At 48.4% G+C, this 13,675-nt stretch overlaps 1 protein-coding gene across 1 annotated transcript; it reads right to left on the minus strand.

The window, feature by feature from the left end:
- Positions 1-2,666: 2,666 nt before the first annotated feature.
- On the minus strand, positions 2,667-3,842 carry J7337_013846 (uncharacterized protein; the record flags this gene model as incomplete). The annotated part of the gene is made up of 1 exon (XM_044831321.1): positions 2,667-3,842. The coding sequence occupies one exon, from the start codon at positions 3,840-3,842 to the stop codon at positions 2,667-2,669; it is 1,176 nt and encodes a 391-aa protein (XP_044673707.1).
- Between the last annotated feature and the right edge of the window lie 9,833 nt (positions 3,843-13,675).

The following is a 13,675-nucleotide window of genomic DNA, read 5'->3' on the forward strand; positions in this document are numbered from 1 at the left end:
CCTGGGCGTAGAAGAATACTTCCAGGATCTCAAAGTAGGAGCTAGCCCAGACCATCAGGCAGGGCGACAACTCCAGCTGTAAAAGGTTCCGGCTACATCAGCTATATGTCGAGACAAAGATGGAGATATGCTTGGCGTGAAAGCGGGCCCAATCTGCCAGGGCTTCCACATTGAGAGCCCATCTGTTACAGTTAAGCGGTGTTATGGCATGCAAGCCAGCCTTGAAGGTGATCTGGGATCAGCCACGAGCCGGTAGTTGAGCAGGTCAAAGTCCTTCCTCGTCTGTGTTCCGGCCTGTACTGTATCCGAGAGAGCGTCCAGCTGTGGTATATCCTAGGCGCGGACTTGCTCCTAGAGAAGGATGACTGCCTTAATCATCAGCCAGAGGTCATGACCACTATGGTGGGCAATGGCTACCTGTCCTGAAAAGGTCGTGTAAGCCGGATTCATCATCTGGTCCACCAGGAGACTCTTCTCAAGCACAGGGGAGTACTGATAGAAATCACACATCAAGAGCACGACGGTAATACCGCCGAGCAAATTATCGGGGCAGCTGCGGAGGGCCTGGAGGCGACAGGTGGTCCGGAACAAAGTGGCCCCTCTGAGCATGCTGACTTGGTCAATCACAGGTACCAACTTCTGCTTCTAACTCCATTTCCTCGCTTCCGAGAAGACTGGTGACTCTACGCTATTGCTAGAATGGTGAGTATCCAGTCCACAAGCCGATTTGAGCAGCCGCACCGCCGGACATGCTGGTCATGGAGTTGATGCAGCTGGCCTCTAGCCATAAAATACGGTCCACAAAGGATCGACGGTCCTGGACTTTTTATCACCACCTGTGCCACCAATATATTCAACGTTCTGACCGCCAGAGTCTGAATAGTCGACGTACATGTCCAAGAACTGACAAATAAGCTGTATTGCCATACTCTATAGACCGTTGAGTGTATACGCGGAGGTGGCCTTAAGTCCTAGCTCCCAAAACCTCGGACGGGACCCAGTGAAACAAGTATTCGATGATTCCGTGACTGTGGGGTTTGCAAATGTCTCGCAATGTGAATGTCTGTATCGCATTGTCGAACAAGCATATCGTCAATGTCGGCGTTCTTAAGGGAGGATCTGCCACCATGCATAGCACCCTCCATCCCGTGAAACATCTGCAAATGCAGAAGATCCTGAGCCTTCACCGCAGCCTGAGCTTCATTGGCAGATGGAACGGAGCATTTACTCAACACGCTGTGCTGGCAATCGCGAATTTGCGGATGGAAACCGTCGTGATGTTGAATAAAATGGCGGCGCTCTTCTATCGGGTTCTCCAGCTCAACGTCTTATCCGAGACCTTGCAAGACCGAAGAATTCTTTGTTGTCTCGGGAGTGAGTATAGCATTTTGAAGAGGGAGATGGCTGTATAGTTCTGGTAATTTTCTGCCATAGTTGGCTCATCATTACAGTTACTTTCCCCTGGAGAAAATTCTATGTCTACCGTAGTATCACTGCCTTCTAACCGGTTGGCTCAGAGCCGAGTATCCTTACGTGCACCCTTGGCCGGCTTTTTGAGGAGAGAGATGTTCACGATGTGGGATCCAAAGCTAGGAGACTTGTTATTTGCGGAGTGGATTTCGGAGAGGAATTTCTCCTATGGTATGAATAAGGCTAGGTGGAGAACAGAAATCCTACACAGACTGTGAGGGCAGCTTTGGGGACGAGTGAAGCAGGTGGGGAAAAATATGATTTGAAGTATACTGGGTCGTCGTCCATTGAATCATCGCTGATAAGTCCTTGAACACTGCGTATCCGGCGGGCCGAGGAAGCTTTTGAATCCATTCGTGATGTTCCGGGAGCGCCTGTAGCGCAATATGGACTTCATCCTCTTCTCGGCCACGACGGCGCTCCACGATGATCGTAGACATATAGTCGTAGAGGGACGTATCTCTCAATAGGCGTTCAGATAGAGTAGATTCCGGTCATTTCGCCGAATCTGCACTGTTTCCGATAGCTCTTCGGCGTCGATTTGCGTACCGTTTTACCCTCATTTACCTTGTTGCTTGCTTTTGTGGGAGTCTCCAGTTTGGCGCTAAGACCTTGGATTTGTAAGGACAGTTTGTCAAGGCTATTGCCTCCGTGCTTTAAGCTTGACTTGAGTTGAGATGTTCGATTTTCCAAGTGTTGAGAGTTCTGATAGGATCTGCTGCGGCACTTCTCCATTGAGTGTTTTGACGCCTCTGAGAACTTGAGTGAGGACACATATGTGTGCCGGCTATGGAGGAGAAACCTTGGGACGACGACTTCTCTGTACCTCGTGATGATGGATGCAATCTAGCAAGCTATAAGCTAGGAAACCCCAAGGAGGAACCCCTCTGAATTAGGGAAGACACGGCACAAGCCTGCGAGTCTCTGGCAGAGGGTGCAACGCCCTTAAGTGGTATGTGGTTCAGATCCTGCTCAAGTAGTACTCTTGCTCAAAACGCGTCCCGTTTATCATCCCAGTGTCCCGTGTCACACCACGAACAACGAGTTCCAGGTAGCACGGTTCTTCTCTCTAGCTGTTTCTAGACTGGCTGGTTTATCAATATCTGCATAAGCTAATTGGGTATCTTGTAGAAAATACAGAAACACATAAAGGAATTCACAAAACTCCATGCTACCCACTAATGGTTGAAGCACAACTATGATGTATAATCCCTATCCTCTGATATACTCAGCGCGTTTCTCTTATACCATGGCCAGAAGACACCATCAACCCAGCGACATAGTTGCTGAAGTCCCAAGACAGTCTTATAAACACCTATCACATCATCTGTCGAACCAAACTGGAATGGTAGCCACAAGACCGTCTTCTGCCCCTCTCTTGTCGTGGCAGCAAAACTCCACTGATGTCCCTGGACGATGATAGCAGGTAAAAACGGCAGCCCATCCATAGAACCAGCATTGCGTGAAACCAGGTCTTCCAGAAACCGCCACTGCGCTGAGTGCCATGTCCCTATCTGCAACTCAGCAGACCCTGCTGGCGTACTACTCGCGCCCTTGGTCTCAATGCTCAGAGCGATGGGACGATTGCGCAACGAATAAAAGTCAGTGTGATTGACATAGCCGCATGGTAAAATCCTCCGCGCCTCTTCGACTTGTGATGCGTTATCCTTTGGATCGAGATAGATGCAAAAGTCAATCATCTTGGCTTGTGTTGGCGATTGAAGATACTCCTGGATGATCTTCGCAGTTGTGCAAGGCGCGACTCCAACGAGCTGTTTTTGACGCTGGGAGCCATAAACGGCCAGGGATAAGAGAGGATAGTGTACCATCATGTTCCATCCAGCTTCGTTTTGCACTGTAACGTGGCAATCGGCTGCTGCCGTAGCCAAGCTCCGCGCGTCCTCGGGAGAAGGTGTAGGGCCGAATTTATCGCGAACGCTTGGGTCCGCAAACATGTGGCTTCGGACCCGAGAAAATTGACGATCGGTTTTGGCAAGTTTGGTGATTTCCTCCTCGAAATCGCGTGAGATAATCCCGAATGCGCTATTCTTAATATCCTGTAGCCCATCGAGTATGTCGCAAAGTTGCCGTGGCAAATCAACATCGTCCACGGTGAACTCGCGCGGCTCGAACCCGCTGGGACTGATCTCAAGTGATGCGAGTTGCTTCGAAGGTGACGAGCGACCAGATGCTTGCGATTGCGTTGATTGCGATGCTGTCACCGAGTGGGCTTGAGCATCTCGCGCAAAGCCTGGGGCATCTGATGTTGTTGGAAATCCCCTCGTTCGCTGACTTCGAGGGGCTCTTGGTGTCTTATCAGTATCTTCTTGCCCCCTGCGTCTCTTAGCCGCTGGCTCCGAGCCATCATCCATGAGTCGTTTCCTGGTCTCGTTTTGGGAATCTGGTGGCGATAACGGAAGGGACTGAGGATATTGATAATCTCTGGGGCAAGAAAAATCGTAAAACGTGTCGCAATACTCAAGCCCTGTTGTTTCTATCTCTTGCCGCCAGTTTTGGATGTCGGCAGTGCGCATTTTTGCTTGCTTATTGATGATAGTTCCTGGTGAACATATTAGATAGAGCGGCGCATTGATTGGGGTCTGTTGTTTTGACGTCACCTGGTCAACCGACCTGGCCTGACTAATCAAGTGGGGACGCCGCTCTGTGCTCACCAACCGTACATATCCGCTATACTCTCTCTAACAGTCCTAACTTGAGTTAAGATTAGACGTCAATCTTGAATAAATACTTTGATACTCTTTCACTCCGATATCTCCTCCCTGCCAGGATTTTACACAGTATTTTATGCCCTTTTATTAGTAATAGACAGCACTTGTATGCAAGCGGTGTTAGGCAGCCAAAAGAGGTACACCCTAACAATCCCTTTAACGGTCCTAAGGGCACAATTAGGTACTGAAGATCGACGACGGAATCACGAGATATTCCGACGCCGTTCCATCAAATAAGAGAGGTAGAAAGAGTAAAAAACTGGACCGAATACCTAATTGTGCCCTTAGGACCGTTAAAGGGATGGTTAACCGAAGAAACTTAACCCATCCAGGACTAGCTCTATCGGTCGAGCATCACTACCGCACTAGGTCCAGTGTCTTCCTGTCCACTTGTACCCCAATTCTCAGCGCTTTCCTCTCTGTCGTCGCAATTCTCTGTCTACCGGTAGATAAGTAATCGGAGCCTGACATGGAGGCCCGATTCTCGATCATAAGAGGTGGCTTCTTGCAACAGCCTATTAATTACCTCCATCAATTTTATAATAGTAATAACGGTTTCTATTATAAGCAAATCCAGAGATAGACTGTTTTCCTTCCTTTCTTATGCCTTGCGTGACTCTCTTTTGATCAGCGCACCTGAGTACTTTTAAGGTCCTGTAGCTTCCACTCATGTAACAGTATGATTCAAATTTAGCAAGCGTGAAAGCGGGCTTTCTCAGAGGAATAAACATATCTAGATATGGATGCGGAGAAAATAAAAAATAGCATGATGGTCTATTAGAAAGTTCTAGGTCCCATACAATAACTATTATCATAACCAGGATGTTGACGCTAGTACAAAGGACATTATTTCGCTAATCCGGTCTAGGGTATTCAAATTCCCCGATTTGTCATAGCAAGCCTCATAGCAAAAATATGCTAGGGACATGCTTACTATAATGACCTGTTGCATTTACCCATGTCACCTCTGTGTAACTAATACCACATGCCGCTTTCTTCTTCTCCGCGAGCTTATGGTGAGAAATAAGTTACTCAAGATTAGGGTGAGCGTTGGACTACTCTAAACACTCCCCAAGTTCTCTCAGCCGGAAGAAGCTCTCAGCCACAAGTCTCAATTGCAAGTAACACTCCTAGCTCATAACTTGGACATCAATACCACTAAACACTCCTAATAGGGTTCCCAGCAACGATGCAGAAAGTGGCTGTGATCCTTGTTTCTTAGTGTCCAACTTGTCAGGCAGATTAAGCTCGTCGCATCCGGATATCTTGTTTACTGTTACACTGGGGCCAGTCGGGATCTTCTGGCGTCTTAAGCCCGGACGCAACGTGAGACATCAGCATTGACCCTGTCGAATTCTGACTTCAATACGCAGCATCTGAATGCATGTGCCCTCACCGCCCCTGACAGTCAATGAACTAGCGCTTATGTTTCGGGTGCCTGCACTAGCTTATTTGCCTCTCTCTAGGGAAAGGAACAAATCCAGTCTGAGGAGGAGGCAGACCTAATGGTCTACTATTGCTCATCTGACAGTCTGGGGTGTCCCTTATCATCCAGCACGACCTTTCACAAAGTCTTGAAAACACTCACGCTCTTAATTTCAGGTAAAAATCCTAGCCTCGCATATTCAAGGTCAATTCTATCTCTGCTCCCAATCTTGACCGAAATCAACCGCTGTCAACCAATGGCTCCCACGAACAAGCTTGAGCCTGAAAAGGCCCTCAAGCCCAGGTCTCCTGATGGCAGTCATCCGCGCAAGCCGAACCTGGCGGCATTATGACTATGGATCATGTTGAAGCATTGCAAGATACAGTTCGCGATCTGGAACTGCAATCTCAAGTCTGTCAACTCCACCGCTCGCCCAAGGTACGATCACTTTATTATTTGGCCAAGTCGATTTACTCACCTTTTGCAGTCTTCGGGCAGCCAGAGTCAGTCCGATCCCGTCACAACTCTGACGCAGCGCCCCAGTGGCCATGGCAAACCACAGGACGAACCTACTCTTGAAGAAAAGGCCCCCGTCCAACAAAGGGAAGATCCCTCTTTGATTGAAGTTGTTTGGTTTTTTACTGTGATATTCATTTTCTCCGGCATTGGGTGGTACCTGATTCCCTGTTTCTACTTCATGTTCTCCTAAGCATGGGTGTGTTTTTTTCCCCCATTGCTATATTGTACTGGTCGGACATGGTCATGTGTTGTTCTCCTTTCTTGCTCTTCTTGTTCTTTCTCTCTCTTTATCTCCACCATCATCTACAACAGTGAGCAATAGAGAATTCTCAAGCCAGCGACCGACGCTCAGCCCAAGGCGGCCAAACCCAGGGACAAACGGTACTTGAGCTGCAGATCTTGCATTTTTCCCGAGGCTAACTTGTATAGGAGGAACCTCTCAAGCGACCTAGGAACGAAGATGGAGACGACACGACATTGAGCAACCTGCACGAAAGACATGTCGCGCTACAACGACACCGCCATATGACGGACTTTTTGGGTTCTCAACTGAGCCAGTGGCAGCAGCGGCTCTGAGGCCACCTTTGCCCGTGCAATCGAGCGGTGCATACTTATGTTCCTCCAATGTAACGTACTCGCCTGCTCTGAAAGGATACCTGGTGTATCGACCGGGCGCTCTCCCGATCTTGGTGCCCGAGACCAAGATAATACGTCTGCCTCCACACCGAGTCGGTTATCGTGCATCTCGGTCTCGTCAACATGACCAGGGCACCCAAACCGACTTTGAGCCGCAGCCGCTCCGCAGACGCTTCCCGAACCCTAGCTACAACAGCACGCTGGAAGGCAGCATGAAGAAGAAAGAATCCTCACGTTAAATAAGTACATTGACCGCCATGGCCCTTTGACCCGAGACTGCTTCACAACACTTCCCCTAGCGCTTCTTCCGATCGGTGCCAACAACACGGACGAACTGAGACAGCTGGGTCAAAGCTCGATGAATCTTTAGACGGAAAAGACAAGGAGAAGGCGGTTGGAGTTTCCGAGGACACGGCAAGGGATACATGCAGCCAACAACAGTTAAGTGCTGAACCTCAGCTCAGTGCGCTATTGGGTATCACGCTGCCATGTCACGTGGCTGAGGGTGTCTCGCTATGGATTGCGTAGAGATAATTGATAAATCATGCCACGGAGTTGTTAAGCATAGCTTGGTTCATGTTGTTGTGCTTACTGAGTGTCGCATAGGTCGCGATCCATTGCTTGCTTGCCTCGCGCTTATGCCACCAGCGTCTCCGACTCGGCGCTAGCTGATAGTAAGCTTTAGTGGCAGTGCCCTGTAACCCAGTTCAGCCAAAGCCGCGGCACCTGAGGTGCTAGCTAGATTCGGCGTTATTCCAGTGCGGTTACCACTAAATAATACCTAAGCGTAACAACAAACCTACCCATTTCCAGGCGCCAGAGATGCACCATTGCGAATCAAACTCCCGTCTGCATCTGCATCTGCATCTGCATCTTTCAACAAAAGTGCTGCAAGAAAAAGTTAAAATAGTCAGAAACAGCCGGTCCTTCACGAACCTCGATTGAGTGGATCAGGGTCTTGCCCGCGTCGGCCAACATCTCGATACCATCAATGTCCGTCCTCGATTCTTAGCCATAGCAAACACTTCGCCTTGCAAACTCGTTCATGCTGTCGGTCATTGCATTTGCGACGAGGCTAGTCTCACCCGTTCTGTAGTATCACCCTCTTCCCAAAGCTTCTACCCAGCTTCTCGAGCCAGATCTCCTCGGTTAGGAGCATGGTAAGAATACTTTGCTTTTGGAATATGTGTCCTTGCTCGGGTTTGGTCCCAGTCCCGGTGATACTCTTATCAAAAAGCACAACGTCTAAATTGGAGAGGCTCAATATCACGGCCAGGTTCGGAATGCTGACAGACTGGCATCTTCGTTGCTGAAAGAATAATGTTTGCAAGTGAGAGCGAGTGAGATGAGCCTGGGTCGCTTCAACGAGTTGCTGAATTGTACGTCAGCAGCAACCCAGACACTATTTAAGACCACGTACGGCAAGTCAATGATTTTTCAGATTGCTAAGATAGCACAGTCTAGACAATTAGTAGACAAATATAAGATAGGAAGATCACAGAATGCCTCATATTTTGAGTTCTTATTACACATGTGCAGAATCCTATGGCAAGCATTGTGGCAAACGGCGTTAACCTCTCTCTCAATGTTTGAGGGCACGTCAGCCAACATATAACAAAGAAAGAATCGCACAGCATGAATTGTTTCACGGCCCAATTGTATCACCCAGTCAACCAAGGAAACCGAGTTCGGGGCTGGTGTATTTGCCGTGGTGTTCACGCACTTAAATGCCAACAGATGCGGTTAACAGTCGGTGCTGGTGTCGTAGGATACTGATGACTCGGCGGGTGTGGCTGTCGAGGGGCATTGAGATTACAACCGCTTTGACTGTTTCATCCAAGTCCGTGGCAAGCCACTGCGACCGAGTGAGTGCAAACTTGTCTTGAACCAGAAATTTAATATCCATTGGTAAGGAGACCTTAGTAAAGACGTAGCACTCGAGGGGGTATGTTAACGCACATTCAACCGCACCGGGACTGGACCTACCAGGAAGAAAGAAAGAAAATAGTCTAGTTTCTTGCCTGCCTATCCACTGTCACGGACGCTTGTAAATATCGAAAAGGGTCAGCGTATCCCCCACATGTCTATGGTAGCCAATTCAGCAGCCATCAGTGCATTTTGGGTCTGTTGTTGCTGATGGGAGTATGGGTATTGATGACGTTGGTGTACAGAGGCAGAAAGACTACCCTTTGATTTGCCAAGAATACTGGATCCGAGACGGCTGTTGACTCATACTGGTGAGTACATCTGATATCATACTGCTTTGATCAAAAGACCATTCTGACAGAGTGCAATCGATTGTTGGTTGTTCTGGAAAAAGCGATTTGATAGTCACCACATGGTGAATGCCAACAACAGAACACCTGGGAAGCTTGAGATCAATGCAAATCGGCAGAAGCGGGCTATGATGACACTGGCAAGAATATTGGCAATGAGATATACGCCCAACACGAGTACCAAGCTTCTCTCGCTATCGCTCCGGAATAAGAAGACGGACACGACGCCACAGGTAACTCGATGGCTCGCCACGGAGGAGGGTATCAGGCTTCGGAGGATGCCTGTGAGGAACTGACAGTGGAAGCAATCTCGGACATGTATGCATAAAGCTTACCGCCACATCTACTTTATTAACAATCTGATACCATCGCTAGAACGGCAGATCACACGGCCCAACGCTGGCCTTTCCACCTCCCGAGAGTAACGACATGATGCACCAATAAACTAACACCTGCCAAAGCCCAGTTGTAAGGGTTGTAGGCCTAGCATTTGCTAAGTTATAATACGTGCTATGAGTTGTATCTTAAGACATGATGGTGGCCTGTTGAGCTGAAATGGGCTGACTCTCATCGAGTTCAGGGTAGCTTTGGAGTTAAGCTCTCAGTCAGAAGGCGGGGTATTTTTATGCCAGCAGTAGGCCCACTCTTAGACATCGCGGATGTTGAGATCTTAAGATGCCAACCATCTTTCTGCCTGGAGTTCAGTTCCAGGTTCGGCAATTAACACCTCACCGCCCAGAAAAAGACATCCCGCTTCAATCAAGGATTCGAACCCATGACCTTCGCCTCATGCGACCCATCTGAGTGCATCTTAAGATATCATCTTCACAATAGCTTGCAATAACGTCGCTGCACCTTAACATGCTTTGTGAGCGACAAATAGATTCCTGTTTCGAGAGATGACAATCTACAAGTTATTTTATTAGATACCCCCTCAAATACGCTTTCCAGCAGTTTAGCAAGCGTGCCCTCCTCACAATCCCAAGATAACGTAGATAATGTCCCGAGTAGGGCCACACGTTCATTCATGAATCAATTGAGCAACCTCTAGTAGTAATCTAATTCATACTGTAGACAGAACCCTACCGCAAAGCTCACCCAAGTTTAAATACAAATACTGGGTATCTTCCATGCAAATTTTATTCGTTCAACGCCAACACGTTATTACCTCGCCTCTGTACCATTTGCACGCTCTCTTTTAGACGCCAAAATTTTATTGATAAGATTCCGCATGCTCTGCCTCTCCTCCGGCATTGCCTCTAGGGCGTCATAGTCTAGACTCCGCAGAATCTGCAAGCACTGAATCATGTCTATGCCATTCGTCCACTTGACAATCTCCTTACGACAAGCCGCAATACCATTCAACAGAGTCTCAATTCCATCCCAAATCGCCTGTGTCTTGGCCTCATATTCATCCAACTTGGCTTCAGCCTTTGTTCTGTCCTCCTCGGGTTGTTTGACATGCGATTCGCCTCGTCCACTTCTTGTTGCTTTTTGGAGACCGGGACCGCGTCTCCAATCTCGAGAAATCTTTCGTGTTTCTCAACTAGCGCATTCAACTCGACTAGTGCAGCCGCGTGGTTTTCTGCCTTTATGGTGTCGCTGGCCGGCCTTTTTTTTTTTTTTGTACTGAGGGTTTTCTTGTGGGCGGCGACCTCGAGGTTCAGGTCTTGGATGCGAGTCTCGGACTTTCTGCAATCGTTCTCGTATCGCTCGGCGCGTATTTGTGCCGCATCGATACTGCTTTGGAGCCTCGCTATTGATGGATATTGAGGGTTAGACTGGGCAGCTTAGGGTGGGCTGACTGTATGGATACTTACTGATTCTGTGTCCTGGGCACTGGAAGAGCCAATGCCTTGGGAGATCTCTGTGGCGCCTTATCCCACGACACTATCTTCATCTTGGTTGGCTTGTTTGTCAGGTCGGTTGTTGTGTTGCTCGTCTAGCGAGGATCTGTGCTCAAGTTGGGATTGAGGCTTGGGCAGAGGATTAACCCAGTCTTGCGATTACGACAGCGGTTGCAATTGCGATTGCGATTGCGATCGGGCTGTGATTCGGGATTGAGGCGCTGCCTCTTTGAAGCTCGGGTCAGGAGTTGGTTGTTGATGGCCTCTTTGACGACGAGTTTATCGCGACATCCTCGTCTGAGTCTGGGATTTCGGATCGTTCGTTATTCTCGCGCTGCCGCTTCAGCGTCTTATTAATCTCCGCATTCAGAACCTTAACATGCTTTGTGAGCAACAACACTATTCGGGTCCTTGCTCGCATCTTCTTTCAGGCGAGCAATTACGGCTTCCACTGTGATGCCCGCATTGCCGCTGTTCGCCGCGTCGATGATCTTGGGCAAGTCCTCGGTTAAGCTTTGAGGCTAAGGGCATGGGCCGTGTTCTATAAAGAGCTCCCATGGCCAAGAATTAGTAGTTTCAGATATCCGTGGTGTAGATGCCTCGTCCATCGCGGGCGATGTTATTGATAGGTATGGATACTCAACCTGCAGCGTGTCTTAGATCGGGTTGCATACCACGCCAGGCTGGACAGCTCCTGGCGCTGACTCATGTACTGGCAGTCAAGCGATGCAGATCAACACTATTGATGCAGGAGAGCCATGATTACCGTGATCTGGTCTTTAACGGGTCCAAGTACCATGTCCACGAAGAAGAGTAGAGCGCTGGTGTGGCTTTTCTCGCCAGCTCTGTAGAGAGCACAGAACGTTATTGACGCCCTAACTGCATATAGTTAAGACTTTGCAAGCCATTTTAGCCTCGAGACGTACGGGCGTTACGAATATTATTGTTTTTAGATTTCATGGAACAAGAATACCTTCTCGATTTGGGAACAACGCGGCAGGTGATGAATTAACTTATTTACATGAAATTTAATATAATATAATTTGATCCCTACCACCTTTGGATTGATATTGCCGAATCGTCAATTTTCCTCTTCAGACAACAATGCAGCCATTGACCACGGTGTTCTTCCGCACTGACATACCTGATGCTGGTGGAGTTCCATTTTCCGGATCGGACTATTAAAATCCCGAAACCGGAGAAAGTCCATCTTAAGATCCCAAAGTCAAGGAATATTCCAAGTCCTATTTCTCCAAGCCAACATAACGCCTACAAGATATCTAGTCTACAGAAATTAACATAATAGATTCGTCACGAAATACAGGCACTGCGATGTGTACAGTAGTTAGTTTCTTTATCGCTTCGCATATATGCTATTCATGTGGTGTAGGTTAGGTGAGATAGAGTGGCCCAGCAGGTCTTAGCCTGATTCTCTCCTGTCGAGCGAGCCAAAAGGCAAGCGGGACAAGGTAATGCTAAAAGAGCGTCAGAACGGTGAGATGTTCAACTGTCAGTGGATTTCCCGCCCAGTCGGATAGAAGGGTGCAACTTCAATAATAGTCTACTGGATACAAGTGGCCATGCCTAGCAAAATAGAAAATTGTGCAAGTGACCGAGCAGTTTTCAATCTCCCTTTTTCGTGACTGGTTCAATTTCTGTATTGTGTTGATGGGGTCAGCAGGAAATCAATGGCTTTGATTTCCTGTTCAGTATACTTGAGTACGCTAGGTTTTAACAGAGGTCTGATGTGTTGTGTGCATCGACATAAGTAAGGCTTTGCGGGGAGCTTTGACTATTTTCCTCTGCCTTGCGTTTTGGTGGGCATGCAAGAGCGCTTTGATGGACGGACTGTATGACGACTCTACCCGATCAAGTACACCGTCAGAGGTATTGGCATCATGACACCCAGCAGCAAGAATGTGAGGGGGCACAGAAAGAAACAACTAGCTTGATGGGTTATCAAGCAGGTAGACTGAAAAGCATAGTCAACAGTTGTCTGCGCTGTGCTCATCCACATCAACAGTAAGATTAATGGCAGACATGACTGGGCTGAGGTGAACAGCTTGGGCTTCACCGCTAGCTCAGTGTGTAATGGAGGCGAGTCAATAACAGTGCTTTGATTCCATGCGGCCTTGGAAGGAAAGCATTGCATCGGTATGAGCGCACATTAATGACAACGATGAGCCCGTGTCGTGGAAGAGACGTTCGTGTTCGTGATGACAAAGGAAGCGACCGACTTGGGTTTTCTTGCGACTTGAACTCCCCAAGACTATACTTTCGCCAAGGTAGAAGACCGAACAACCGCAACTCGGCACAGTGATAGTCGCTACGACGTGGCACGTATACACCAGGTACTCCAGGCACCAGGAGAAGATCATGGTAGTGAGAAACCCGATCCACTCTCAATGTGGACTGCAGAGCTTGTAAGCCCAGAAATAACTGAGGCGGGCTCTAACGTTTGATCTCAGCGACAAGACACCGCTGCCGCCCCTAAACACTTTGCAGGAGCGACTTTTGATCCCTGGAGGGCGTGGAGCTACTTGGTTGGGTCACAGATGAACATACAAAGGAAATCGCTGTCGTGGTGTCAAAATATCACCCAAATCGGTAGTTGAGTAGTGTGAGGATCAATGCTTCTCCTTCTGGTGCAGTTCAATACGGATACCAAAGTAAAGTGCGACAGCTCACACATAACTATTCATACTATAACTGACATTAGTGACTTTATGGACGTTAGTCCAGCTACGATGAAGACACTTTCTCCTCGCTATA

Source organism: Fusarium musae, chromosome 12 (assembly GCF_019915245.1).
Source record: "Fusarium musae strain F31 chromosome 12, whole genome shotgun sequence".
Classification (NCBI taxonomy): Eukaryota; Fungi; Ascomycota; class Sordariomycetes; order Hypocreales; family Nectriaceae; genus Fusarium; species Fusarium musae.